At 44.3% G+C, this 26615-nt stretch overlaps 6 protein-coding genes across 6 annotated transcripts in view; 5 read left to right on the top strand and 1 right to left on the bottom strand.

Annotated features, from left to right (window-relative positions):
• The window catches only part of Pgant2 (polypeptide N-acetylgalactosaminyltransferase 2), a 38597-nt gene that overhangs the window by 2955 nt on the left and 9027 nt on the right, over positions 1 to 26615 (bottom strand). The window contains exons 2-5 of the mRNA XM_069050300.1: positions 18929 to 19197; positions 839 to 937; positions 456 to 523; positions 207 to 394 (exon numbers count right to left, since the gene is read on the bottom strand). Coding sequence (XP_068906401.1) covers positions 207 to 394; positions 456 to 523; positions 839 to 937; positions 18929 to 19197 — 624 coding nt within the window. The remainder of the gene's footprint in view (positions 1 to 206; positions 395 to 455; positions 524 to 838; positions 938 to 18928; positions 19198 to 26615) is intronic.
• LOC138132709 (glucose dehydrogenase [FAD, quinone]-like) lies at positions 937 to 3003 on the top strand. Its single transcript, XM_069050297.1, has 2 exons — positions 937 to 1295; positions 1345 to 3003. Exons 1-2 carry the CDS (start codon positions 1124 to 1126, stop codon positions 3000 to 3002), a joined length of 1830 nt encoding a protein of 609 aa, XP_068906398.1. The 5' UTR covers positions 937 to 1123; the 3' UTR covers position 3003.
• LOC138132708 (glucose dehydrogenase [FAD, quinone]-like) lies at positions 3239 to 5250 on the top strand. The gene is made up of 3 exons (XM_069050296.1): positions 3239 to 3436; positions 3486 to 3701; positions 3750 to 5250. Exons 1-3 carry the CDS (start codon positions 3262 to 3264, stop codon positions 5192 to 5194), a joined length of 1836 nt encoding a protein of 611 aa, XP_068906397.1. The 5' UTR covers positions 3239 to 3261; the 3' UTR covers positions 5195 to 5250.
• On the top strand, positions 5457 to 7609 carry LOC138132704 (glucose dehydrogenase [FAD, quinone]-like). The gene is made up of 3 exons (XM_069050293.1): positions 5457 to 5694; positions 5746 to 5961; positions 6015 to 7609. The coding sequence occupies exons 1-3, from the start codon at positions 5484 to 5486 to the stop codon at positions 7466 to 7468; spliced, it is 1881 nt and encodes a 626-aa protein (XP_068906394.1). The 5' UTR covers positions 5457 to 5483; the 3' UTR covers positions 7469 to 7609.
• LOC138132705 (glucose dehydrogenase [FAD, quinone]-like) lies at positions 10195 to 12465 on the top strand. Its single transcript, XM_069050294.1, has 3 exons — positions 10195 to 10599; positions 10651 to 10866; positions 10919 to 12465. The coding sequence occupies exons 1-3, from the start codon at positions 10422 to 10424 to the stop codon at positions 12373 to 12375; spliced, it is 1851 nt and encodes a 616-aa protein (XP_068906395.1). The 5' UTR covers positions 10195 to 10421; the 3' UTR covers positions 12376 to 12465.
• LOC138132706 (glucose dehydrogenase [FAD, quinone]-like) lies at positions 14987 to 17274 on the top strand. Its single transcript, XM_069050295.1, has 3 exons — positions 14987 to 15376; positions 15429 to 15644; positions 15697 to 17274. The coding sequence occupies exons 1-3, from the start codon at positions 15205 to 15207 to the stop codon at positions 17148 to 17150; spliced, it is 1842 nt and encodes a 613-aa protein (XP_068906396.1). The 5' UTR covers positions 14987 to 15204; the 3' UTR covers positions 17151 to 17274.

Here is a 26615-nt window from a genome sequence, read left to right as displayed (position 1 = left end):
GAAGAAGAGGACTGGTGCGAAACAAAAAAAAGACATTTAGAATGTGAAAAACGGATAAAAAGTTGTAAATAATATCAGTAATTAACACAAAAAATAAAACTAAAGGATAAGTGAGGTTATGTTCGTGTCGAAGACGATTTAAATGTTTGTTTTTATTTTTGTTGTGCCGGAGAGAGGGTCGAACGTCCCCGCCGACCACTACCCACCTCCGCCACCCTCTCCAACAGCGGTTCCAGCCAGTTGACGTTGCACTCGCAGTGGCTGTCCAGGAACGTGAGTACAGACGCTGCGGCCGCATCCGCCCCCCTCACCCTCGACCTCATCAATCCTTCACGTTTATCGTTGCGGAGCACCCGGACTTTTTGGATCTTGGCCAACTCCTCCCCGTCCTCGGCTGCAAAATTAAAAATTATTACCCCCCCGAGAAAGACGGACGGTGCAAGCTGTGTACGTACGGTTGTCGCTGAAGTCGTCCACCAGGATGATCTCCTTGATCAGATGTTCCGGACTCCGGTTGAGCACGCTGGAAAAAATGCTCAAGCGTTAAGCAGAACCGTTGCGGAATTCGCGACGATGCGACTCGCATTATTAAAAACGACGAGGTCGCCATCGCCGCGCTTCTATTAATAATGAGAGATTTTTTTCGTGGAGAGTTGAAATATGATTCGCGATAACGGAGCCCGCCAAAGAACGAATTTACTTCCTGCGTTTAAAAAGGGAACATCAATCAACGACGCCTCTAATGCATAGCCGGACGGAATTTTTGTTTATGGCTTACGGTTATTCATCTGGAATTTGAACAACAAAGGGCCAATTTAATTGCACCTAATCTACTCACCTGACTACGGTCCTGAGCAACGTGGAGCGGGCCTCGTTGTGGAAAGTTATTATCACGCTCGTCGCCGGCAGGTCCGTCCTCCATTTCTTCCGGCGACACCTTGAACAAACATCAAACGTCAAAAATCAACCCTTCGCAAATACATCACTCAACGTCCGAAAACAAACGATCACTATCGCGCGACGAACAATTGGTATTATCTCTTTGACGCATATTTATTACCCGGCGAAGAACGCGGTGCTATAAAAAGGTGCAAGGAAGTTTGCATCTGAAAAAACCGTCGTAATGAATTGTTGTCTCCTAACGATCCTGTCGCTGGCAGGAATCGTCGAGTGCAGTTTGACCGTCGACTACTACGAGAAACTGATCAATGAGGACGTCGCGAGAAGCCAACGATTCGTGCTTCCCCTGGACAACTCCGCGTTCAAGAAGGGGGCGCAATCGGAAGAGATTCACGGTATGATCCGCACTCTCCCGGTGTCGCGATGACGATTCCAACATTTCAGATTTCGGAAGCTACGACTTCATCGTGGTGGGGGCGGGGTCCTCGGGCGCCGTCTTGGCCACCCGCCTCTCCGAAGTGCCCCGCTGGAAGATCTTGCTGTTGGAGGCGGGAGGCGAAGAAACCGACTTCAGCAGGATCCCCAGCATGGTGCCGTACCTGCAAACCAGCCCCATGGAGTGGGGCTATCTCTCCACCCCCCAGAACAAATCCTGCTTGGGGACGAAAAACAGGCGGTGTACGGCGAGCCGGAGCAGATCGATAGGGGGATGCAGCGCCCACAACGCGCTCCTCTACGTGAGAGGCAACCCCCACGACTACGACAACTGGGTCCGGCTGGGAAACCCGGGTTGGTCCTTCGACGAGGTCCTACCCTACTTCATCAAGTCGGAGAATTCGCAGATCGACGGCGACGAAGGGTACCACGGGAAGGGTGGGTTCTGGAACGTCCAGCGCGCCCTCCCCGTTTCCCCCTATTTGGACAATTTTATCGAAGGCAACAAGGAGTTGGGCAGGGAAGTGGTGGACTATAACGGGCGACAACAACTCGGAGTGTCCCAACTTCAAGTTAACGTCAAGCACGGCAAAAGGCAAAGCACTGGAACGGCGTTTCTGGACAACGCGAGGCAAAGGGCGAATCTGAAAGTCGTCACCGGAGCACTGGTCGTCCAGATCGTGATCGACGAAAGCACCAAGAGCGCTCGAGGGGTGGTTTTTGTCAAAGACGACACCAAGTTTTCGGCAAACGCCAGCAAAGAAGTGATCGTGTCTGGTGGCGCCTTTAACTCCCCCCAGCTGCTGATGCTGTCGGGGATAGGACCAAAAGAGCATCTCCGAGATTTGGGCATCGAAGTGATCCAAGATCTACCAGTTGGCAAAATTCTCCTGAACCATCCCTATTTTCTGGGGCTGACATTTCGCACAAATCTCACAGTGAAGACCGACCTGAAAGAGGACATTCGACAATATCTCCGAGGAGTTGGTCCTTTGGCCAACCCCGCAAATTGCGACGGCGTAGGTTTCCTCCACGCAGGCGACATTCCCAAGACCGTACCGATGCTCGAATACGTCTACGTCCCTCCCAAGAGCACTCTCCTCACCACCTTCCACAACTTGCAAGTCGACGACGAACTGTTGAAAAACTACTTCGACAAAATCGACCCGGCCACCGACATCGTCTTGAGTTTGGTGCTGCTCCACGAAAAATCCAGAGGGAGCTTAACTTTGAAATCGAACAGTCCCGTAGATTTTCCCAACATAGATTACAACTTCTTGGACGCACCCGAAGACGTCGACAACTTCATCGAAGGCATCGAATTCGTTCTGAAATTGATGCGGACCAAGGCATTTCGAGAGATCGACGCGACCCTCCTGGAGATCCCAGTCTGCGGGGACTTCCAACGGTTCTCCAGATCGTTCTGGGAGTGCGCTTTGCGACAAATGACCAACGCTTTTTACCACTCCTGCGGGACCACCCCAATGGGACCAAATAAAACGACTTCGGTCGTCGACACCAATTTGAAAGTGCACGGAATCGACAACCTGAGAGTCGTCGATGCCGGAGTTATTCCGTCGACGCTTTCCGGACATCCGAACGCTCCTTGCGTCATGATTGCCGAGAAAATTTCAGACGTGATCAAGAACACCTACGGCACGACCTAATCGTCTCTTGTATTGTTTATTTCGTCTGTCGTTATCTTCTTTGAATAAACGATTGCCAAAGATAAACGTGCACTTGATATCTGCTGTCAAATAATACCTCATTTGTCTTTTGTCACTTAATTGACAGAACAAGCGTGTTCGATCATCAAAAAAAGTCGGTAAACAATTACAATGGACATACTACTTGATAAGTTTGATCGATGGGGTTCATCACTGTCGAGTGATAAATTCCACTGCAGTACGCAGTGACACGTCAAAGATGAAGGTCCTCGCAGGTGCGGTCTTTTGTCTTGTTTTGTACACCGTTGGTGGTTCCTTCACCAGCGAATATTACGAAAATCTGATAAGCCAGCGCACGACCGAGGCTCGCGCGTACGAGATGCCGGAGAGCAACGTAGAATTCCAAAGAGGAGCTTCGTCACCTGAAAGCAACGGCAAAGCATCTGCGCCCTTCGTCACACAGAATCTAACGTGAAATTTCAGATTTCGGGAGTTACGATTTCATCGTGGTCGGGGCCGGATCCGCCGGCAGCGTCCTGGCCACGCGTCTCTCCGAAGTCCCCGACTGGAGCGTCCTCCTGCTGGAAGCCGGCGGCGAAGAAGACGACTTCAACGCGATCCCCGGGATGTTTCCTTATTTGCAATTCAGCGACATGAACTGGGGATACTTCACGACACCGCAAACGAATTGCTGTTTAGGTAAGGACGAGAAGCTCGCGTCGGGATTGTACGACTGACGATTTGAAGGGATGAGAGACAGGAGGTGTCCAGCCCCTCGAGGAAAATCCGTCGGAGGGAGCGGGGCGATCAACGCGGTTCTCTACGTGCGAGGCAACGCCAAGGACTACGACAAGTGGGTCGAGTTGGGCAACCCCGGATGGTCCCACGAAGAGGTCCTCCCGTATTTTGTCAAATCGGAGAATTCGCAAATTCACGGCGACGAAGGGTATCACGGGAAAGGGGGCGTGTGGGACGTGGAGTACGCTCTGCCCCCGGCGGAGACATTCTCGACTTTGATCGACGCCAACGCCGAGCTCAACGCCACCACTCTCGACTACAACGGTCTTCGACAGCTCGGAGTGTCCAAGACGCAGACCAACATCAAACACGGGAAGAGACAAAGCGCGGCGACGGCGTTCTTGGACAACTCGCGCAAAAGGGAGAATCTGAAGCTCGTGACCAGAGCGCTGGTCACGAAGATCGACATCGACGCCGAGGGGGTGGCTCGAGGGGTGATTTTTACCACCCGAGATCAAAAGTTTGTCGCCAGAGCCGCCAAAGAAGTGATCGTGTCCGCTGGTGCGGTCAACTCCCCGCAGCTGTTGATGCTTTCGGGGGTGGGTCCTCGCGACCACTTGGAAGATTTGGAGATCGAAACCGTGGCGGACCTCCCGGTCGGGAGAAACCTCCAAGAACATCCGCACTTCTTGGGTCTGAATTTTCGGACCAACTACACCGCCCCCAGCTCTGATTTTGGGACGGCGATCGAAGAGTACCTGACCGGGCTAGGTCCGCTGACAACGACCGCCGAAGCTTTGGGTTTCCTCCACGCGGGAGACGTCCCGGACGACGTGCCCATGATCAAGTACATTTTCAATCCCCCGTCGGGACCAGGGGGCGTCCCCATCGCCGATCGAATCTACAACTTCGACGACGACCTCGTCACCAACTATCTGAACAAGATGAATTCCTCCACCGACTTCGGTTTCAGCCTGATCCTCCTCCACCCAAAATCCAGAGGTCGCATCACCTTGAAATCGAACGATCCGATCGACTTTCCCAACATAGATCTCAACATGTTTTCCGAGAGCGAAGACATCGACAACTTCATCGAAGGAATCGATTTCGTGTTGAAACTGACGCAAACCGAAGCCTTCCGAAGGATGGACGCCAGTCTCGTCGAGATACCGATCTGCGATCAATTCGAACCGTACTCGAGATCGTTTTGGGAGTGCGCTGTTCGTCACATGTCCATGACTCTCTACCATCCGTGCGGTACGACCGCGATGGGTCCGGATGGGACGACGTCCGTGGTCGACGGCGATCTCAAAGTTCACGGGATTGACAATCTGAGAGTCGTGGACGCGGGGGTGTTCCCCTCGACCATTTCGGGGCCCACGAACGCTGCCGTCATCATGGTGGCCGAAAAAATCTCAGACGTCATCAAGAACTATTACGATAAGACATCTTAGATGGTGGCAAAAAATGACAGACCATCAGTTACGTTAAAAAAATATATATTACCAAATCGTGCATTATTACAACCTCATCCACTACTCTCTATTTTTTTAACTCTTTGTGAACGCTCACTTTTGAAGCACTCCGTATCGCAAATACTCTCAAGAATACTCAATCAGAGATGTTGTTGTAAGATTACTTTTGATAACTGTGGAGAGACCAGCGATTCTTGGTAAAACTGTCGTCAACAAGATTAACATATCAGCTGTATCACTGATAAAAATAGAAAATTGGGTTATAACGATGCAGAAACATACGTTTTCACGAGTGAAGATGCATCTCTTGTGCGTGGTTCTTGTCGTAGGTGTCGGTGCTGTCGGTGCTGCCGATTCCACCTTCACCACTGAGTACTACAAAAATCTGATATATCAACGAACTGCCGAAGCGCAAGTCTACGAACTACCCAATAGCAACGAAGAGTTCAAAGCTGGGGTGGACTCCGATGAAATAAACGGTACAAATCCACAGTTGTCCACTTGTCTCTCGTAACATGGAAACTTTCCAGATTTTGGAAGTTTCGATTTCGTCATAGTCGGAGCGGGATCGGCCGGTTCGGTGGTGGCGACGAGACTCTCGGAGGTCGCCGATTGGAAGGTTCTCCTTCTGGAGGCCGGCGGCGAAGAAGACGACTTCAACAACATCCCCGCCATGTTCATGTACCTCCAATTCAGCGAGATGAACTGGGGATACTACAGCACCCCTCAAACGAGCTGTTGCCAAGGTGAGTACCGCCCTACCACCAAAATCGAGTATTTTTCAAGTCGCGATTCGAAGGAATGAAGGACAAGAAGTGCATAATTCCGAGAGGGAAATTGATCGGGGGCAGCAGCGCCATAAACGCCGTCATGTACGTCAGAGGAAACCCCAAAGACTACGACAAGTGGGCCGAACTGGGCAACCCCGGATGGTCCTACGAAGACGTCCTTCCCTATTTCGTCAAATCGGAGAATTCGATGATCGACGGCGACGAAGGGTATCACGGTCAGGGTGGCTTCTGGGATGTAGAGTACGCTCTGCCACCTTCCGAAGTTTTTACGAATTTCGTGGACGGCAACGACGAGTTGAACGCATCGATCGTCGACTACAACGGTCGAGAGCAAATCGGAGCGGCCAAAACGCAACTCAATACCAAACGAGGAAGACGACAGAGTACGGGAACCGCCTTCTTGGACAACGCCCGCAAACGAAAAAATCTAACAGTCGTCACTAAAGCGCTAGTCACGAAGATCAACGTAGATCCGGAGAGTAAAGTCGCCCGAGGAGTAGAATTCGTACGTCAGGATCAAAAGTACACGGTCGCCGCCACCAAAGAAGTTATCGTCTCGGGAGGCGCCATCAACTCGCCTCAACTGTTGATGCTTTCGGGGATCGGCCCCAAAGACCACCTCGAAGAGTTGGGAATCGAAGTTGTTGCAGATCTACCGGTAGGAAAAAATCTACTGGAGCATCCTCTCTTCCCCGGACTGATCTTCCAGACAAACTACACTCTTCCCACCTCCAACATGGAAGAATTGATTGAACTGTATTTGAACGGAATGGGTCCGCTCTCCAACCCCGCGAACGTCGACGCCATCGGTTTCATACACACGGGGGATACGGCGTCGGAAGTTCCCACGGTGGAGTACCTGTATGTTCCACCAGGTGGAAGCAACACTGCCATCTTGAACAAAGCGTACAACTACAACGACGACTTGATCTACAACTTCCTCAGCAAAATCAACCCGACTTCCGACATAGTCATCAACTTGGCCCTGCTTCACGAGAAGTCTACGGGACAGATAACTCTGCAATCCACCGACCCGATCGACTTCCCCAACATCGACCTCAACATGTTCGCGGAGTCCGAAGACGTGGACAACCTGATCGAAGGAATCGAGTTCGTGTTGAATCTGACCAAGACCGAAGCGTTCCAAAAGATCGACGCGCAACTCCTCAACATTCCGATTTGTGCGGATTCGGAACAGTACAGCAAAGCCTTCTGGGAGTGCGTCATTCGCCAGATGACCACGACCATCTACCATCCGTGCGGGACCACCGCCATGGGTCCCGACGAAACGACTTCCGTGGTCGACAGTAACTTGAAAGTTCACGGAATCGATAAATTGAGAGTCGTAGATGCCGGAGTTTTTCCATCGACCGTTTCGGGACACACGAACGCTCCAGCTGTGATGGTAGCAGAGAAGATATCCGACGTCATCAAGAGTGATTACGGCGTAAACAACATTTAGGAAATTAATTAACCGTCAAGTTATCTACTTGATCTACGTCAGCTTATATTCAAAATAATTTTTTCATGAAATGAGTAACTGGACAGCTGCAAGGCATTTGTTTGTGTAAAAACCATTAGAATACACATTTCTGAATCATTACTGAAGTGAATTATTTACTTTCCCTTTTTCATAAAAAGTTGAAAAAAAAAACAGCTATTATGCTTGGTTTGAACAAAGAACTTTTTCTACACTTGTTGTACGAATCTGTTCTAGTCAATCATTTCATCAATTATCAACTTCGGCAATAACAACGAAACGCCAATTGAAATTAAATAAATAACTTCGAATAAATATTTTTGGTGTAAAATGGGAAGGGTTGTTAGTTTCATGCAAAGAAGGTACTAACTCTGTTATCTGATTGACCGTCAGCCAACTGATAATTCGTCGAAAGCAAGGACACGAATGTACGTAAATGCACCGGACAACAGGTGATTATTTGTTTTGTGACGACAAGGTAACCGACTATCTGAACAAGATGAATTCCTCCACCGATTTCGGCTTCGGATTGATCCTCCTCCGCCCAAAATCTAGAGGAAGTATCAGCTTGAAGTCGACAACTTCATCGAAGGAAACGATTTCGTGTTGAAACTGACGCGAACCGAAGCCTTCCGAAGGATCGACGCTAGTCTCGTCGAGATCCCGATCTGCGATCGTTTTGGGGGTGCGTTCAGCGTTGCAAAATTTAGGGAAATTTCCACATTCTAGGGAATTTTAGACATTTATCAAAAATAAAAATTTCATTTCCAGCACTGATCTCTATCGTACCATAGACATGAGTGATTTCCAGTTAAATTCATCACTCCACCAATTAATTTTGTGCGTCTCCATCTAGCTAAATTTCTATGGTATAAAGTAAATTCAGGATGGAGTGGGTATTTCAAGGTCAAATAAATTTTATTTTTTGGCTATGTGATTATGTCTTAAAATACAGGGAACCAACATAACGCGAATTTAGCGTAATAAATTCAGTATGGATTTGGTATTTCGAGGTCAAATAATTTTACTTTATGGTTATTTGGTCATGTCTTGTAAATAGTGACATGCAGGGAACCAACATAATGCGAATTTAGCAATGCACAGTCCAATGTGAACGGTGTATAGTGATTTTTGGTTTGTAATTTTTCTTCATTTTGTCTAAATAAACATTAAAAAAATGATTTGTTTGTTGGAAAAGAATAGGATTTGTTGACATCAAGGTGGCCGAAAAAATCTCAGATGTCATCAAGAGCTATTATGATAAGATACGATTTGATGGTGATAAAAAATGACAGACCATCAGTTACGTTAAAAAAATATATATTGCCAAATCGTTCATTAATACAATCTCATCAATTCCTCTGTTTTTTTTTGCATGCTCTAAGTGTCACTTTTGAATCGCTCCGTATCGTAAATACTCTCAAGAGTACTCTCAATCAAAGATGTTGTAAGATTACTTTTGATAATTGTGGAAAAGCCACCGAACCACTTGATTTTCAAATTTAATTTAAAGTTCACAGTTTTTGAGTAAAACCCAATCCACAATGACAATAATACACTGAAATATTGATAAAAAATTTTTCACACAGCAGTTATGTAAACACGAATCGTAATTTGTAAAACTTATCCAAGTAAAAACGTCTATGCAACTAAGTTTCTCAAATTATGCATAAGATTTCTTGAATTGAAGCACTTCTTAAAATGCCAACAAGAAAATAGATTACTATAGTTTGTCCAGCGAGAGATTGGTTGACATAAAAATGACTAAATTCTACGTAGAGAAAGTAGTACCTACCTAACGCACGTAAAATTTGGAATATGTATATCATTCCAGCAGTAACATTTTTGCCTTGAAATTATGCTCTAATTAATGTATTTAATGCATTTTGTAGTGTTGGGTTAATTTAATAAAATTTAAAATATCCCAATCTCTCACTGGACGAAGTTAGCAACAAACGTAGGTACATAATATATGTGACAGCCATATTGATACTTGTGTCATAGGTACTGTCGCAAGCAAAAAAAAACTGGTCGTCAAAATCATGCTTTGACGCAATCGAAAATGCTCCATTGTAAAATGGTCGTAAATATCATAATATATCATAATGTTGTATGACATTAATTGTCATTTTTTTAATAACAATTCAAATTTTTTTGACACTTTGTGGACATGGGCATAATCAGGCAGGGATTTATTTTTTCATTTGTGACAATCTAACCAAATTTTCAAATGACATTGACGACCAGAATGTTTTGCTCGCGACAGTACCAATCTTTAAAAACAAAATTTTCCTAAAGATCTATTAAACTACTAGTGCTTTAATAGATAACCATAAACAACTCCAACTTGAATACAATAATAGACCTATTAGAGGCGCAAATTCGAAAAACTTTTTTCAGTTGGTAACACATTGCCGGCAGCAAATTTACTGTGGTATTCTCTGCTATTTGCCGTATTTCTGGATAATTCATTTTTAATTGCAATTTCACATGTTAAAAATGACAATTATGTTTAGTCTAGATTCAAATTTAAAATTTTACTTTAAATGTTATTTTTGTTTTATAAAACTCATGTTTTTATATACTACATATTACATGTTTCTACTACAAAGTGTCACATTTTTTACTGCCAATTAATGTGTAAAATGCCACGTTCATTAGTCATGACTTGATGTCCATTCGGTCGTTTTTGACATATTAAAAGTTTCGTTAAACACGGCCTAAATTTATTGTACACTTATCAAGTTGGTAATTTGACGTTTATCAGTTTCGAAATTTTTGCTCGTATGAATTGTGCAACTATGTAAATAATTATGCAAGTCGTTTATTAACTGTCTTATTAAACACTCGCTTCGCTACGTTACGGTAGTGCCTATTAAAACTCGTGACTAAAAAGGTTCTTATCAAAACTTGTTGCATCAAATATTATTTCCGAATGAAGATGCATCTCCTGTGCGTGGTTCTTTACCTAGTTGTCGGTGCTGCCGACTCCACCTTAACCTCTCAGTACTACAAAAATCTGATCCATCAACGAACTGCCGAAGCACAAGAATACGAACTGCCCAAAACCAGCGAAGAGTTCAGAGCTGGGGTGGACTCCGACCAAATAAACGGTACAAATGCACCGTTGCCCGCTTGTCTCTTCTAACATAAAAACTTTGCAGATTTTGGAAGTTTCGATTTCGTCATAGTCGGAGCGGGTGCGGCAGGTGCAGTAATGGCGACGAGACTTTCGGAGGTCGCCGATTGGAAGGTTCTCCTTCTGGAGGCCGGCGGCGAAGAAGACGACTTCAACAACATCCCCGCCATGTTCACGTTCCTTCAGTTCAGCGAGATGAACTGGGGATACTACACCATCCCTCAGACGAGGTGTTGCCAAGGTCAGTACTACCCTACCACAAAATCGAGTACTTTGTAAGTAGCGATTTGAAGGAATGAAGGACAAGAAGTGCATAATCCCGAGAGGCAAATTGATCGGGGGCAGCAGCGCCATAAACGTCCTCATGTACGTCAGGGGAAACCCCAAAGACTACGACAAGTGGGCCGAACTGGGTAACCCTGGATGGTCCTACGAAGACGTCCTCCCCTATTTCATCAAATCGGAGAATTCTCAAATCGACGGCGACGAAGGGTATCACGGAAAAGGTGGCTTCTGGAATGTGGAATATGCTCTGCCACCGTCCGAAATTTTTCCGAATTTCGTGGACGGCAACGACGAGTTGAACGCATCGATCGTCGACTACAACGGTCGAAACCAAATCGGAGCGGCCAAAACGCAACTCAACACCAAACGAGGAAGACGGCAGAGTACGGGAAGCGCCTTCTTGGACAACGCCCGCAAACGAAAAAATCTCACAGTCGTCACTAAAGCGCTGGTCACGAAGATCAACATAGATCCGGAGAGTAAAGTCGCCCGAGGGGTAGAATTCGTACGTCAGGATCAAAAGTACACGGTCGCCGCCACCAAAGAAGTTATCGTCTCGGGAGGTGCCATCAACTCGCCTCAACTGTTGATGCTTTCGGGGATCGGCCCCAAAGACCACCTCGAAGAATTGGGAATCGAAGTTGTTGCAGATCTACCGGTGGGAAAAAATTTACTGGAGCATCCTCTCTTCCCCGGACTGATCTTCCGGACAAACTACACTATTCCCACCTCCAACATGGAAGAAGCGGTCGAACAGTATTTGGACGGTATGGGTCCGCTGTCGAACCCTTTGAACATCGATGGCATCGGTTTCATACATACTGGGAAGACGCCGTCGGAAGTGCCCACGGTCGAGTACCTTTACATCCCACCAGATGGTAGCAACAAATCCATCTTGAGCAAAACGTACAACTACAACGACGACTTGACCTACAACTTCCTCGACAAAAGCAACTCCAGTTCGGACATGACCATCTACTTGACCCTGCTCCACGAGAAGTCTACGGGACAGATAACTCTGCAATCCACCGACCCGATCGACTTCCCCAACATCGACCTCAACATGTTCGCGGAATCCGAAGACGTGGACAACCTGATCGAAGGAATCGAGTTCGTGCTGAATCTGACCAAGACCGAAGCGTTCCGAAAGATCGACGCGCAACTCCTCAACATTCCGATCTGTGCGGATTCGGAAAAGTACAGCAAACCCTTCTGGGAGTGCGTCATTCGCCAGATGACCATGACCATCTACCATCCGTGCGGGACAACCGCCATGGGTCCCGACGAAACGACTTCCGTGGTCGACAGTAATTTGAAAGTTCACGGAATCGACAAATTGAGAGTCGTAGATGCCGGAGTTTTTCCGTCGACCATTTCGGGACACACCAACGCCCCAACTGTGATGGTGGCAGAGAAGATATCCGACGTCATCAAGAGTGATTACGGCGTAAACAACATTTATTAAATGAATTAATTAATCGTCAAGTTCTTTACCTGACGATCAGCTTAGATTGAAAATAATTTTTTCATCAAATAAATAACTGGACAACTGCAAGGCATTTGTTTCTGTAAAAACCACTATTTTTTTTTGTAATATCTAGTTGTTAAAGGTGGCTTTCCAGACTGTTTGTCACCATGCAAACAACCTCATAACGGCCGGAGTCCGTTAAGGGTCTCCGTTATGAGCGGGAGCGGCCGTTATGGATGATTAAATAACTATAGCAACGTAGATCTAAACTTTATTTTTCAACTTTTTTACAATTGGTACAATAATTAATGTTTAATGTTAAGGGACACACCTTGAATTAATCGAAATCCGTATGCCACTAGCAGATGTAGACGAGATCGAAGATGATGTTTCAGAATTTTAACACCAACACAAGCGCGATTTTGCAGGGAATAATGATGACCTCACTTGCTCTGCGGCCATCCGGACATCGGGAATAACTTGATCGCGATTTTTTATTGATTTCAGTAGTTTATTTTCAACGGAAAGATAAGTGTTGAATAAATCTGACAAACAGCAGCAAATGTAGACAAGATCGAAGATGATGCTTCACAATTTTAACACTAACACAAGCGCGATTTTGCAGGCAACAACGATGACCTCACTTCCGGACATCGGGAATATCTTGATTGCGATTTTTTATTGATTTCATTCATTTATTTTGGGCGGAAAGTTAAGCGTTGAACAAATCTGACAAACAACATTGAAACAATTATTTTTCACAAACAACGGTTGACATGACGTCCTCCGCACACTTATTAATCATTCGGTTTTTTCGATGGCGTTGAAAAAAATGTATTTCAAAAAGATAATTGTGAACGAATCGTAGAGATATTACAAAAACTATTGTACAATACACGTCCGTTAGGGCCTTTACTGCCTTGCCAGTATTATTCGAGTCGCTTTGCGAACTCGTCTCACAAAATCTCTGGCTCGGCCGTAAAGGCTATCCTAACGGACTTCTACTGTAAAATACTATAAAACCTAATTCAGAAATGTGTAGTTTATTTTTAAACGTCTTTAGCCGATTGGCCCACCATTTTTTTCTCGTAAATTTACGAGCGTTCGAGCGTTTCCTTTCAGATTGGTAATATGGGCACTCGGAGCAACCACCCGGATTTCTTTTTGTTCAAAAAGCCGTCGCACATCTGGTGACCTCTCCTGGTCAAATGTCATCAAAAACTATTTCGATGATGGTGATAAAAAATGACAGACCATCAGTTACGTCACAAAAATATACATATTATCAAACCTTATCCATTCCCGTTTTTTTTATATCTTTGAACGTTCTAAGTGTGACTTTTGAATCGCTCCGTAGCGCAAATACTCTCAAGAGTACTCAATTTAGAAATGCTGTTGTAAGATTACTTTTGACAACTGTGGAGAAGCCACCGAATCTTAGCAAAATTGTCAACAAGATTAACATCACTGATAAAAATAGAAAATTGGGTTATAACGATGCAGAAACATTTAGTTGTTTTCAACGACATCCGTGCTGTCAGTATGTCAGTATGTTGGCATCACTTGCTGTTCCAGTTTAGTGATTTTGATTTTCCTAATTTGGCAATTTACCTTGACTGGCAGATTGACAAATTCAATTTTATTATCTATCATTTCTGACAAATCAAAGAAAATATGGATTCTTCATTTTGATTTTCCTCCATTAATTATTTCGTTGGCCGAGTCTGATTCGAAATCCGAGGATAACTTAGTTTAACCACGTTTTAAAGTTTTAAACTAAGTTTACGACTGAATTCAAGTTTGTTGTTGATGTTTCACGAAATACAGGGTGTCCCAAAAATGGCGTACTAACTACTTACTACCGTATCCAGGATGTTTAAATGTACACGAAAAAAATATGGAAAAAATTTTTCAGACAAAAAAATAAATTATTATTATTTTTATTTTTAACGGTAATACAATGTAAACAAAGATGTACTCGTACATCATTACCTTGCAATGTTACCGTAGTGGATTTAAAATATTTTTTTCGATTTCCAAAGCTTCTAAATTCACTATTGTGCAGGATTAGATATTGGTAGTGATAGTGAGTAATCTTGTACTTTGTGATAATATGTACGATTAGAGGTAGCTGTCATGACAATTTAATACATATATTTCAAAATAATTTTCCTGTTAAGTGCCACTTTCAAGGACCGCCAAATCAGCAATTAAGTCCAATAGAATTTTTTAAACATTTTTCTGACGTTTACGGTAGTCTCTTCTACACCGTAGTGCACCGTTAGTACGCCATTTTTGGGACACCCTGTATAAATTTTCATTTTTCATAACCTCAGTTTTTTGTTTGGCACTTTTTTAACTAGGCGTTACTTATACTATACTAAACACTGGTTATGAATTTGTGGGTGTCGTATTCGTACAAGCTGCAACAACATATTCAAAATGACACTGAGATGTCACGAATGTCGTTGAAAACAACTTTACATTTTTCTACTCCCTTCTCAAAATTTCCACATTTTGTTTTGTTGTTTTGACTGTTCATTAGTCACGTCCATTCGGGTGTTTTCGGTATGTTAAATACGCTCGAAGATAATAATAATAAAAATAATAATTGGTGCTTGAATTTTTTGTACACATATTTAGCTGGTAATTTGACAATTATCAGTTTTTGGTCGTATAAAATGTATAGTAAAAATATAACTCGTTTATAAACTGCCTAGATACTAGTTTTATTAAACAATCGCTTCGCTACGCTAGTGCCCATTAAAACTGGTGTAAAAAGACGTTTATAAAATTTGTTACATAATATAACATTTCCGAATAAAGATGCATCTCTTGTGCTTGGTTCTTTTAGTAGTTGTCAGTGCTGCCAATTCCACCTTCACCACTCAGTACTATAAAAATCTGATCTCTCAACGAACTGCTGAAGCGCAAATCTACGAATTACCCAATAGCAACGAAGAGTTCAGAGCTGGGGTAGACTCCGATGAAATAAACGGTACAAAATGCACCGCTGTCCGCTTGTCTTTAATAACATGGAAACTTTCCAGATTTTGGAAGTTTCGATTTCGTCATAGTCGGAGCGGGATCGGCCGGTTCGGTGATGGCGACGAGACTCTCGGAGGTCGCCGATTGGAAGGTTCTCCTTCTGGAGGCCGGCGGTGAAGAAGACGACTTCAACAACATCCCCGCCATGTTCACGTTCCTCCAATTCAGCGAGATGAACTGGGGATACTACAGCACTCCTCAGACGAGCTGTTGCCAAGGTCAGTACCACCCTACCACAAAATCGAGTTCTTTGTAAGTAGCGATTTGAAGGAATGAAGGACAAGAAGTGCATAATCCCGAGAGGCAAATTGATCGGGGGCAGCAGCGCCATAAACGTCCTCATGTACGTCAGGGGAAACCCCAAAGACTACGACAAGTGGGCCGAACTGGGTAACCCCGGATGGTCCTACGAAGACGTCCTCCCCTATTTCATCAAATCGGAGAATTCGCAAATCGACGGCGACGAAGGGTATCACGGCAAAGGTGGCTTCTGGAATGTGGAGTATGCTCTGCCACCGTCCGAAATTTTTCCGAATTTCGTGGACGGCAACGACGAATTGAACGCATCGATCATCGACTACAACGGTCGAGAGCAAATCGGAGCGGCCAAAACGCAACTCAACACCAAACGAGGAAGACGACAGAGTACGGGGACCGCCTTCTTGGACAACGCCCGCAAACGAAAAAATCTCACAGTCGTCACTAAAGCGCTAGTCACGAAGATCGACGTAGATCCGGAGAGTAAAGTCGCCCGAGGAGTAGAATTCGTCCGTCAGGATCAAAAGTACACGGTCGCCGCCACCAAAGAAGTTATCGTCTCGGGGGGCGCCATCAACTCGCCTCAACTGTTGATGCTTTCGGGGATCGGCCCCAAAGACCACCTCGAAGAATTGGGAATCCAAGTTGTTGCAGATCTACCGGTAGGAAAAAATCTACTGGAGCATCCTCTCTTCCCCGGACTGACCTTCCAGACAAACTACACTCTTCCCACCTGCAACATGGAAGAATTGGTCGAATTGTATTTGGACGGTATGGGTCTGCTGTCCAACCCTTCGAACGTCGACGCCATCGGTTTCATACACACGGGGGATACGCCGTCGGAAGTTCCCACGGTGGAGTACCTATACCTCCCACCAGATGGCAACAACAAATCCATCATGAGCAAAGCGTACAACTACAACGACGACTTGACCAACAACTTCCTCAGCAAAATCAACCCGACTTCGGACATAACCATCTACTTGGCCCTGCTTCACGAGAAGTCTACAGGACAGATAACTCTGCAATCCACCGACCCCACCGACTTCCCCAACATCGACCTCAACATGTTCGCGGAATCCGAAGACGTGGACAACCTGATCGAAGGAATCGAGTTCGTGTTGAATCTGACCAAGACCGAAGCGTTCCGGAAGATCAACGCGCAACTCCTCAACATTCCGATTTGTGCGGATTCGGAACAGTACAGCAAGGCCTTCTGGGAGTGCGTGATTCGCCATATGACCACGACCATCAACCATCCGTGTGGGACCACCGCCATGGGTTCCGACGTCACGACTTCCGTGGTCGACGGTAACTTGAAAGTTCACGGAATCGACAAATTGAGAGTCGTAGATGCCGGAGTTTTTCCGACGACCATTTCAGGACACACGAACGCCCCAACTGTGATGGTGGCAGAGAAGATATCCGACGTCATCAAGAGTGATTACGGCGTAAACAACATTTAGGAAATTAATTACTTAACCGTCAAGTTATTTACTTGACGATCTACGTCAGCTTAGGTATATTGAAAATAATTTTTTCATGAAATGGATAGCTGGACAACTGCAAGACCATTAAAATACACATTTCTGAATCATTACTGAAGTGAATTATATTTACTTTCTCTTTTTCATAAAAAGTTGAAGAAAAAAGACAGCTATTATGCTTGGTTTGAATTAAAAAAAATATCTTCATTCGTTATACGAATCTATCTATCGTTTGTTTTTTATTAATTACCAGGACCCAACTTCGGTAACAACAACGAAACACCACTAAGGAACGTACGGTTGAGCTCGAATTAGAATTAAATAAATAACTTCGAATAAATATTTTTGCTGTAGAATGAGAAAGGGTTGTTAATTTCATGCAACGAAGACACTAACTCTGTTATCTGAGGAGATAAAGATTGACCGTCGGCCGACTGATAATTCGTCCAAAGCAAGGACACGAATGTACGTAAATGTACCGATAACAGGTGATTATCTGTTTTGTGACGACAAGGTAACGACAAGAATTATCGAAGGTGAGTCCCACTCAGCACTTCATTACCAACATACGTCACCTTTCTCTCTTGCGCCGTTACCGTGACAACAAGTGCGACCGTCGCAAGTCATCTTGAAATCGGCCTCTTGGAAAACATCGCGAAAGCTGGAGAGTACGAACTGCCGCACGACAACGGAAAATTCAGAAACGGGTCAGAAATTTCCAACGCAAAAATCCTTCTGACAGATCTCAACTACGACGATTATTGGAAGGAGAATTTTCTGGTCCAGATTGACCCCGTCAAGGACACCGTCCCCCAAGTCTAAAGGACGCATCCCTCTCAAATCGAACGGCATCTATTTCGACCACTTTCGTCGAAAGCATCGAATTCATTACGAAACTGATCGACAACCAAGCGTTTCGAAGGAGTACTTTAGAAATGAGTCGGCTTGAAATAAACCAACGGTGAACGGGAAAACAAATAAATTAATCTGAAAATAGCAGTGTTGATAGTTTTTTTGCGTGGGTGGTTATCAATAATTACATTCGTTTATGGGGAGGTGGCGCTTCTAGCGGTTTCACCGGAAGCCCACCGCTTGTCGTGGTGAACCAGTTAATAAAAAACAATTAAGTTTCGATGCGGGAAAGAAAGCGAACGTGCCATTGAAGCTCGCTAACAGTAGGTGGAAAAAATGGAAAGATAAAAACAACAATTAGAAACCCACACTTATCATTTTCGAATAGGTAACAATAAGAGTTATTATAATTAATAATAAATTTTCTGTCGACAAGCCGTGGCGAATTGAGAACTCCTCCGAAGCTAGAGATGGAGGACGAACATCGTCTTAGAAATCGGCGTTCGATTTTTGTTTTTCGTGATGGCTTCCGGTCAATTCGAAAGCGAATTAGATCAGGTTCAGGGTCACGCATGTGTCGACTTTTACTCGACGTCCGAGACAAACCCGATGGCAGATCAATCAACCGCCTTGTCAATAGAGAAAGGTTAGATCTGCGGACCTAAATACCGATGGTCGATAGCGGTCAGCGGTTGCGCCAGCCCCGAAGGAAATCGCGTTGCGCAACTCCCCCTCGGAAAACTCTCGCATCGTTTTCGCGTGACTCCAAATTTAAATTCGAGAAAGTAAACAAAAAACTCGTCAGTTGATTCCCTTGCGGTATCAACATTTGTTTTTTTTTCCAACAACCGAAGAAATTTATCGGAGTTTCACGTGCGACACGCTTTTCTCTTAGATGGACTCACATAGCGTTCCTCGTGTCCGGTATTTCCCTGTTGCTCGGCAGGTTGTCGCTCGCCTCCTGGTTGAACCTGTTCCTGACGTAGGGGTCCTCTCCTTGGCGCAGCCCTCCTCTGGAGACGTAGCCGGCCTCGTCGAAGTAGTTCCAGGTGAGGCGGCCGTCGGTCGTTTCCAGACTCTGCAAGGCCATGGGGACGGCGGGACCCGGGGCCGAGTCGTCGCTGTACTGCGCCATCGTCACTCCCTCCTTCAGTCTTAGGGCTCGGTTTTCAGTCTGGAAGCGAACAAAGGACGATTTACATCGATTGCGATTAAGTAACGGCGGCGGAGGCGGCGGTGAAAGGTCCGGGACGCTGCCATCCCATTTTTCCCACAACAGAACCGATCCGGCTGAGATTATCCGACCGTACTTTCTCTTCCGCCAACGCTGGGAATCTGTATCGGAGCGATTTTAAGAATCGACGGTACATGCATAATGCAAATATTTACCGGGAGGCGCTTAATCTGCATTCGATTTTGTAACGGCGATGGCTTTCTTATGCCGAAGACGTACAACGAGTATTGTGTCGGCGCTGATTTGTTTGCACAACTCGTACAGGCCGGAGCCCCTCGAATATTAATCCAATCCGAAAAATATATCGCCGACGAGAATTGATTCGGTCCTGGAGGAAGCCCGGTGGGACACCCGTGAGAAGATACAGAGTCATTATAAATGATTGTACCATCGTAGTAGGCGTTGGTGGCTTAGTTGTTGTGCCGCAAGCTTCATAACACGAGTGAGACTAGTATCGCCGATAGGTAGCGCTGCTGGCGGTAATGGAAATCTGTCTACTAGTTTGTCTAACGTGGCGAAGCTGGCGGCACATCCAAAATTTGTATAGGTTTTCAACGCCAACTACGATGGTACCTACAATCATTTATAATGACCCTGTATATTAATTAGGTGAGAAATAAGAGAAAACAGGAGGAGGATGAGACAAAAATGAAGGAAAGAGGTGAACGAAGAGGAGCCGCTGGGGTGCTGGTTGGAAAACGGCAAAAGAGGTGCAACAGTAGGGACTTGAGGAAAGACGTTGGCGAAATGTGAAAAAATAATGAGGGGGAGGCAAATGACCGTGTGGGGGTTAAAAGGGGAATTATGAATTGAGGAAAGCCATAATGGGAGGATCCGATGGGGTGTTGGAGAAGAACGCAAGGGGCATAATAGAGATTTAGAGGGTGATATGACTGATATGAAAAAAGCGGCCGGAGAGAAGAGCTTACAGAATATGTAAGCGGCAGATCGACGAATGTAACAAAAGAGACAAGGGAAGCTGTCCGAAATTGGTGAAATATTATTGAGGATTAATCTGCAGAAAAAAGCCAAAGCCGAAAATTACGTATTTATTGAAACACAACCCTTTCCGGCACGCCCGCTCAACATCATTGAATCGGTGAAATTTCGACGAAACCCCTCCAAACTAAATAAAAAATGAACCGGTGAAAATCCGGGAGTAAGGACATTACGAATGTCAGGCTAACGTCCAATTCGCCATATTTATCCAACATTTATGAAGTGAAGCGGATGAAGCTTCATCGGTGGCGCAATATTCAAATGAGGGGGTTGGAATTTTTTATTCATCACGTAAATCGCGATGTTCGCCTCTCGCGCCACGCCCACTCTATTATACGAACAAAATTCAAACGGAATTCATCATCCGTTTTTGGGCGGAACGTCACAAAAAGAAATTTGTTGGGGTCGACTCCAAAAAAAAAAATATGTTATCGACATGGAATCGATGAGGTCGACACTGTCGCCCTTTCGGATCGCTTTTCGTTCAGGGTCGACGGAATACTTCCTGATTGACCGGAAATTGTTGCGACAACATAATAATAAGCGAGTCGGGTTCTGCGAGCGACAACAAAACTGTCATTAGTGTTATTTATGTAAACAGGGCGCGTGACGTCAGTTTTGTGGATAAACTGATGGCAACGTGATATGAGAGGAGCAAACGGAAGCTTCCGGATGCATTGACACTAATTCTGCTTGTTTGTGGCGATGTTATTGAACTTGTGCAGGTGGGAAGGTCGGGAAGTTTCCGATCTTGTCGCCGGTTAAACCTTCCTCATTTACGAAGGACTCTTCGCACAAAAACTGCAGAGAACAAAGGGCACCTGCGCTGACTCTTGCTCTTAGTGTTCTATCTCGACAAGGGAATTTAGGTTCGGAAAAGAGTCTCCTGAAGACAAATTTCACTAAGAAGGTTGTATAATATTCTCAATTTGGTTGTAGGTCGTAAAATTGTATTGCATATTATGAGCGACTAACGGGCACAATGGATGCACACAATGCAAATATACAAAATGTACAAATACAACCCTGCTTAAAATATTACCTGCTAGTGGTAGACTAGGATTTATAAGCTCCGCAAGATCTTTAACTCAAAGTACCATAAAATTTTACGACCTACAACCAAATTGAGAATACTATACAAGGAATCAAAAGAAACAGCACAATTCTGCGTTTCAAAGATGTTGAAGTATCTATGAAAGTTTATCTTCTCCAAGATAACTAAAGTGACTTCCAAAAAAAAAAACTTCTGAGGGAATTCTTTCGTTTGGTTTTATAGAAAATGACACTATCTCCGTCGCTCATCTTACAAACCCGAGCCAAGTCCAAGTGACTGTCAACTGAGAAGGAAGAAATTAAGATGACGAGGAATTGCAATTTACGATATGATAGTTGTTGAATAGCAGTTTCCAATACAAGACACTCCTGAGGAAATTCTTCCATTTGGTTTTTCCACCACCATGACCGGAGATTTTACGTTTCCTTCGTAGATCAGTTAAAGAAAAAGAACGTGAAAAAAAGCTGCCTCGCAGTGTATTCGATTCTGGTTGCTAAACTTCAAGAAACTGAATCGTCCATCCTACAAACCTGTCCAAGCTACTACTCTTGGATTTAGGAAGAATTAAGACAGGAAAAAAGAATCAAATATTAACGGGGTCATTCACGAAACCCGGTAAGGCTCGATAAGACATTGCAAATTCAAAACCACGACAACTGATATTGTTGAAGCATTTGTATTTGCAGTTTCCTTAACGATCTGCAAATTATCTGAGTTTCGTCAATCCCTCTAAGAAATTACACCGGTTAGATGTGAATTTTTTAGACGTTGTTACACGGATTGTTCTTTTTGTTCCTGCGGTAAAGAGCACAATAAAATATTGATGATTAAAAAGAGAATCGAAAAAAAACTCCTGGGGAATTCTTCCCTTTGATTGTCTTAATGGTGACTCGACAAGAATAATGGTTTTTCATTTTGCTTTTTGCACTTAATGCCTTTTGAAAACTGATACGATTTGTTCCATGAGAAAGCAGAAACTTTCGGTAGGTAAGTGCCGACTCGAATGTACACCCGAAAGTTGGAAAAATGTCACCAAATTCCTTTCACATTCGGTCTCGCTTATAATTTTCTTCCCATAATAACGGTCATCGTCCAAATTACAACCTGTCACGCTGTCCCACAAGAACAGGCGACAAAAACCCCGAATCGATCCTGACCCGTTGGGAATTCGAACGGTCCGACCTGTGTACAAATTTTTCCCGCAAACAACATCGAATGCAGTCGAATGCATTAACCTTCCCGCTCTATCACCTTTAACTTGCATTTAATGCTAATCGCCCCCTTTCCGCTGCAACGCGCCTCCCAACCCGCAAACAAAACTTCCCCGCTATCGATCCCCACCGAGTCCTTTGATTCCAGCCGTAAAAATTTCATTTCAAAATGGAGCATTCGCGTTGACTTGACCCAAAAAATCGAACCGCCGTCCCCACGACTGAAACCGCCTTCGAGATGCACCGGTGGATTCGCGTGGCATTAAGATTTTACGATGCGGTTGTGCCGTCCTTTCACCGGTCCAAATGTCAGAACGGCGACGTTTCGACATCGAAAAACCTGAGTAAACAGTCGCGAAGCGAGCGCCCTCTAGGACACCCCGAATTTGAGTCGAGTGTGGGTGGGGCTTGTTTACGCTGTGTTCGCGCGTTTGTTTCCGGCTTTGTCGAGGACCGGACCGGAGGAATTTAAGTCGGGGCTTAATCCGGACGGTTGGCGCTATCGATCCGGGGAGTTAGCACGTCGTAAACTTTTCCCGGAAGATAAATCACTTCGTCGAATGCGCCATTTTTGAGGGATGAAATTGTTTTTTAGTTGCGATCGCTCTCCGCGTCGGTCTATTATGCAATTAATAAATCACCCGGACGTTAGAAAGGCGAACGGTCATCATTTCTCCACAACTATGTGGAGATAATGGTCGTTATCGAGTAAATGAAAGTGGATTTCTACATCGAACAGTTGCTCAAACACAACTGGAACCCGATCCGATTGTCGAATGGACATTAAAGGAAAATCGACATCTTCTGACAAAACCGCGAAACGTTCCAGATCGTGCAAATCAACACCCATAAAACATTTTACGTCTGATGAAAGCAAGCTCGTCGTAAAATATTCCAAAATAAACGTCTCCGATTCTGGATACTTTCAAATCGGGATCAGAAGAAAACTCCCTTCAGCGTCGAAGCCCAATCTAAATTATGGGATTAACGCGAACAGCCCGGCATCAAACTGTGTTGCGGAGGAGTTAAAATTGAAACTCCAATTATCTGGGACGTCATCGTTGTCTCAATTTTGGAATAGTTGCACTTGTGAAAGTACAGAATGATAGTTCTGACAGCTGAAATGATCTCCAGAAAAACGCTTCAAATGTGAAATATGGTTTAAAAAAATCCGGCCTTTCACTACTTTCCAATTTTTTTCCGCCGAGATTAATTGAATGGACACGACATTTTGTACGAAAAAATCATGAGGAGAAGCGGATCGAGTTGTTTTGAATTTTTCGTTGCTGTTTGTGCATCCGAAAGGCGATTATGTCAGACGAGTGCACGCTCGTTCCAAACTTAAATGTTAAATTGTTGTGAATAAAACGATTATGAAAGCTTCGGTAATGTTTTATTTATGAGCACTAACTAATTTACTGGTGAAACACATTTACTGGTCCATCAAGAACATTACCGCTTTAATTAACATACTGTTAATGTAAGAAGCGTCTTTCACCGTGACGCCAATAACGACACGATTTTATTCCGCAACATCGGAAAAAATCTAACTTGCTGGACACATTAAAACATTCCCCTTAATTACATTAAAATGCAGTGGAAAAGTCTAAATATGGTAAAACATAAAAATGCAAATTACAATGCAAAAAAAAAATCCGATAGGAGAGGCGTCAATAGAATGGAAGTAACGAGCGTTCAAAATAAAATATGGTCAAGCGATTCTTTCTTGTCGTCTCTTTAATTAGTACATTTTGACATTTCCGTCATATTCACAAATTTGATCAACATGCAAATTAAATTATCATTAAAGAAATCATTCACACCAATGCTTGTTGGTTGAACAAATGACATCTACAATTTGACAGCCACGCCATGTGTTGATTGATATTTTTTTGAACGCTGTGTACGAAAGCTGAAAAAAGAAATGTTTGAGAAATAGTGCAACAAGTGTCAACTCAGTCGAGATAATAACTGTGTATTGCCATAAAAATAAAACTAATTTGCGACTCCGTCCGTCGCCGCTCTGGTGTACATTTTCCCGTCGACTCCATAATTACGGTCGATAATGAAACGAGGTGAAATTCAAGTTAAAAGTGCTAAGAACGCAATTATCGACTTGGTCGTCGCCACCGTCCGAAGAAATTCCCGGTTTCGTATCGCGTCGTAGATAAAAAGCATGCAAATACGAGAGATTAGCATACGTTGGCGCTCGAAACTTTCAAATTAGTCGTAATTTGCACGGTCAACAGCGAAACAATTCTCCAAAAAATCCAAAATCGAATCTTGCAACAAGACGTTGCACGATCGCGCACGGATGCCCCATTTGTTCGGTCATCCGAGTCGTCCCGATCGAACCGCCGTGAGTAATTGCTTTGCTCTTTGGACAACGCAAATGATGAGGGATTACGGCTCCAGGAAGCTTTGGACTGATCGCATAACAATTTGAAGCTCGGCGGAGCAAATGGGCGAGAACCGTGACCAGAGTCTTTTGCTCAATCTTCATTCGGAAACTGGTCCAAATCGAGTTTCTAATGAGACGACCTGAAAGTGAATCTTGCTCGTTAAGTTGTGCAAAAAATCGAAAGTAACGCCAACCTCTTTTCTACCAAATCTGTCAAGAGTTTGGAACACAATGACGTTATTGTTACGCCGAAAGGAGTACAAGGAGCTCGATTCGGTCCCACTCTTGGACCAGTTAATGTCAAGAATGCCTCGACAGGACGAACAAGGTTCACCTTGACCTATAGATTTTTATCGCACGACAATAAATGTCAAAGAAAAATTCGCTCGTCTCGAACAAAGCGCAAGCGAACATCTTTCGCTCTTCGGGAGCAAACAAGAAGCGGAGCAACAACCAAACTTTTTATTTTTGTTGAAGGTTGGGACCATCCGCTGGAGCGTGCTTGTTATTAATTCGTACACACATTAACTTTTTATGGTTGAGCATCGCGGCCGATGGCGTGACGGGAGTAGGTCAAAGCTGATAGAGTTGTTGGTGTAAACAAGAACGCCAGTGAAGATTTATTCGACAGTCGATCGACCGCACCTCGAAGCGCGCGAAAGGAATGTGACGGTAAGCGGTCCTCAACGGTAACAACTCGACTCAATTATTGCAAAACGAAGAACGAAAGTGCAATTCGATTTTGGTGCGGTACTAAAAAATGAAGATGACATAATTCGCTAGCATGCGAAGGTCGCCCATTACTTTCTAAACCACCGTCAACCGGACCCATCTAGACCGTCCTTCTTCCACGTGATTATTATTCGCACCCGTCACCTTCCCATTATCGAACCGATCGCGATCGACATTCCCTGCGACGACTCTTGCACAATTAGAAATCATCGGTGAGGAATTTTCTTTCACCGATTATTATTATTGGCCCGTCGAAAACTTGACATAATTAAAATTCACTTATCCACCAATAAAACTCTCGACATTGTTGATGTGAACCCGGTAGCTTTTACGCCGGAACGTGGTCATAATTTATTTAATTATCAGTTATTAATCTTCACTTTCTGCATTATGAGAGACTCCCAAACTATCACCCAGGTTTCTGTGCTAATGAAGCAAATCGCATTTTTCGAAAAACATTTTTCGAAGCAAACATTCACCGTCCACGTAACAATTCCGCTCTCTTCATTTACTTCGAAAACGAGGTTTTTGAAACATTCTTTTCCACCCATCCGACGATGGATCTTCACAATCACAAGCAACAATTCCCTTAGATTCCTGAAGTGAAAACTTTATAGGCACACCACACGGGTAGTGAATTAGTTTCATGCGTCACGCTAAAATCGTCAGGCTCATTCGAGAGTATTCGAGGGAGTCGAGTTTATCCGAGCGAGCGAGCTAGTATTTAGCAATTCTCTCATTCTCAATTATATGGTTTCAACAAATCATCTATTGGAGAAAAGCAGAACAACCACATATTGCTATCTATTTTTAATATAATGGAAAACAAGCTATTGAAGTCTTATACGTATTGTATTAATCCCCTCCCACTATGCATCTCGCTTTGGCATGTGCGATTAGAGCAAGACGCACGTTGTACGTTAATTGATTTTATATTAACATCATTGAATTTAAATATGTC

Source organism: Tenebrio molitor, chromosome 6 (genome assembly GCF_963966145.1).
Source record: "Tenebrio molitor chromosome 6, icTenMoli1.1, whole genome shotgun sequence".
In the NCBI taxonomy this organism is placed as follows: domain Eukaryota; kingdom Metazoa; phylum Arthropoda; class Insecta; order Coleoptera; family Tenebrionidae; genus Tenebrio; species Tenebrio molitor.
This window is presented reverse-complemented; position numbering and strand designations above follow the sequence as displayed.

Coding starts and splice junctions, on each gene's coding strand:
- LOC138132709 (XM_069050297.1), top strand. CDS start 1,124: ATGAATTGTTGTCTCCTAACGATCCTGTCGCTGGCAGGAATCGTCGAG. Junction 1,296..1,344: donor GCAATCGGAAGAGATTCACG/GTATGATCCGCA, acceptor CCAACATTTCAG/ATTTCGGAAGCTACGACTTC.
- LOC138132704 (XM_069050293.1), top strand. CDS start 5,484: ATGCAGAAACATACGTTTTCACGAGTGAAGATGCATCTCTTGTGCGTG. Junction 5,695..5,745: donor GGACTCCGATGAAATAAACG/GTACAAATCCAC, acceptor GAAACTTTCCAG/ATTTTGGAAGTTTCGATTTC. Junction 5,962..6,014: donor TCAAACGAGCTGTTGCCAAG/GTGAGTACCGCC, acceptor CGCGATTCGAAG/GAATGAAGGACAAGAAGTGC.
- LOC138132706 (XM_069050295.1), top strand. CDS start 15,205: ATGCATCTCTTGTGCTTGGTTCTTTTAGTAGTTGTCAGTGCTGCCAAT. Junction 15,377..15,428: donor AGACTCCGATGAAATAAACG/GTACAAAATGCA, acceptor GAAACTTTCCAG/ATTTTGGAAGTTTCGATTTC. Junction 15,645..15,696: donor TCAGACGAGCTGTTGCCAAG/GTCAGTACCACC, acceptor AGCGATTTGAAG/GAATGAAGGACAAGAAGTGC.
- LOC138132705 (XM_069050294.1), top strand. CDS start 10,422: ATGAAGATGCATCTCCTGTGCGTGGTTCTTTACCTAGTTGTCGGTGCT. Junction 10,600..10,650: donor GGACTCCGACCAAATAAACG/GTACAAATGCAC, acceptor AAAACTTTGCAG/ATTTTGGAAGTTTCGATTTC. Junction 10,867..10,918: donor TCAGACGAGGTGTTGCCAAG/GTCAGTACTACC, acceptor AGCGATTTGAAG/GAATGAAGGACAAGAAGTGC.
- LOC138132708 (XM_069050296.1), top strand. CDS start 3,262: ATGAAGGTCCTCGCAGGTGCGGTCTTTTGTCTTGTTTTGTACACCGTT. Junction 3,437..3,485: donor TTCGTCACCTGAAAGCAACG/GCAAAGCATCTG, acceptor GTGAAATTTCAG/ATTTCGGGAGTTACGATTTC. Junction 3,702..3,749: donor GCAAACGAATTGCTGTTTAG/GTAAGGACGAGA, acceptor GACGATTTGAAG/GGATGAGAGACAGGAGGTGT.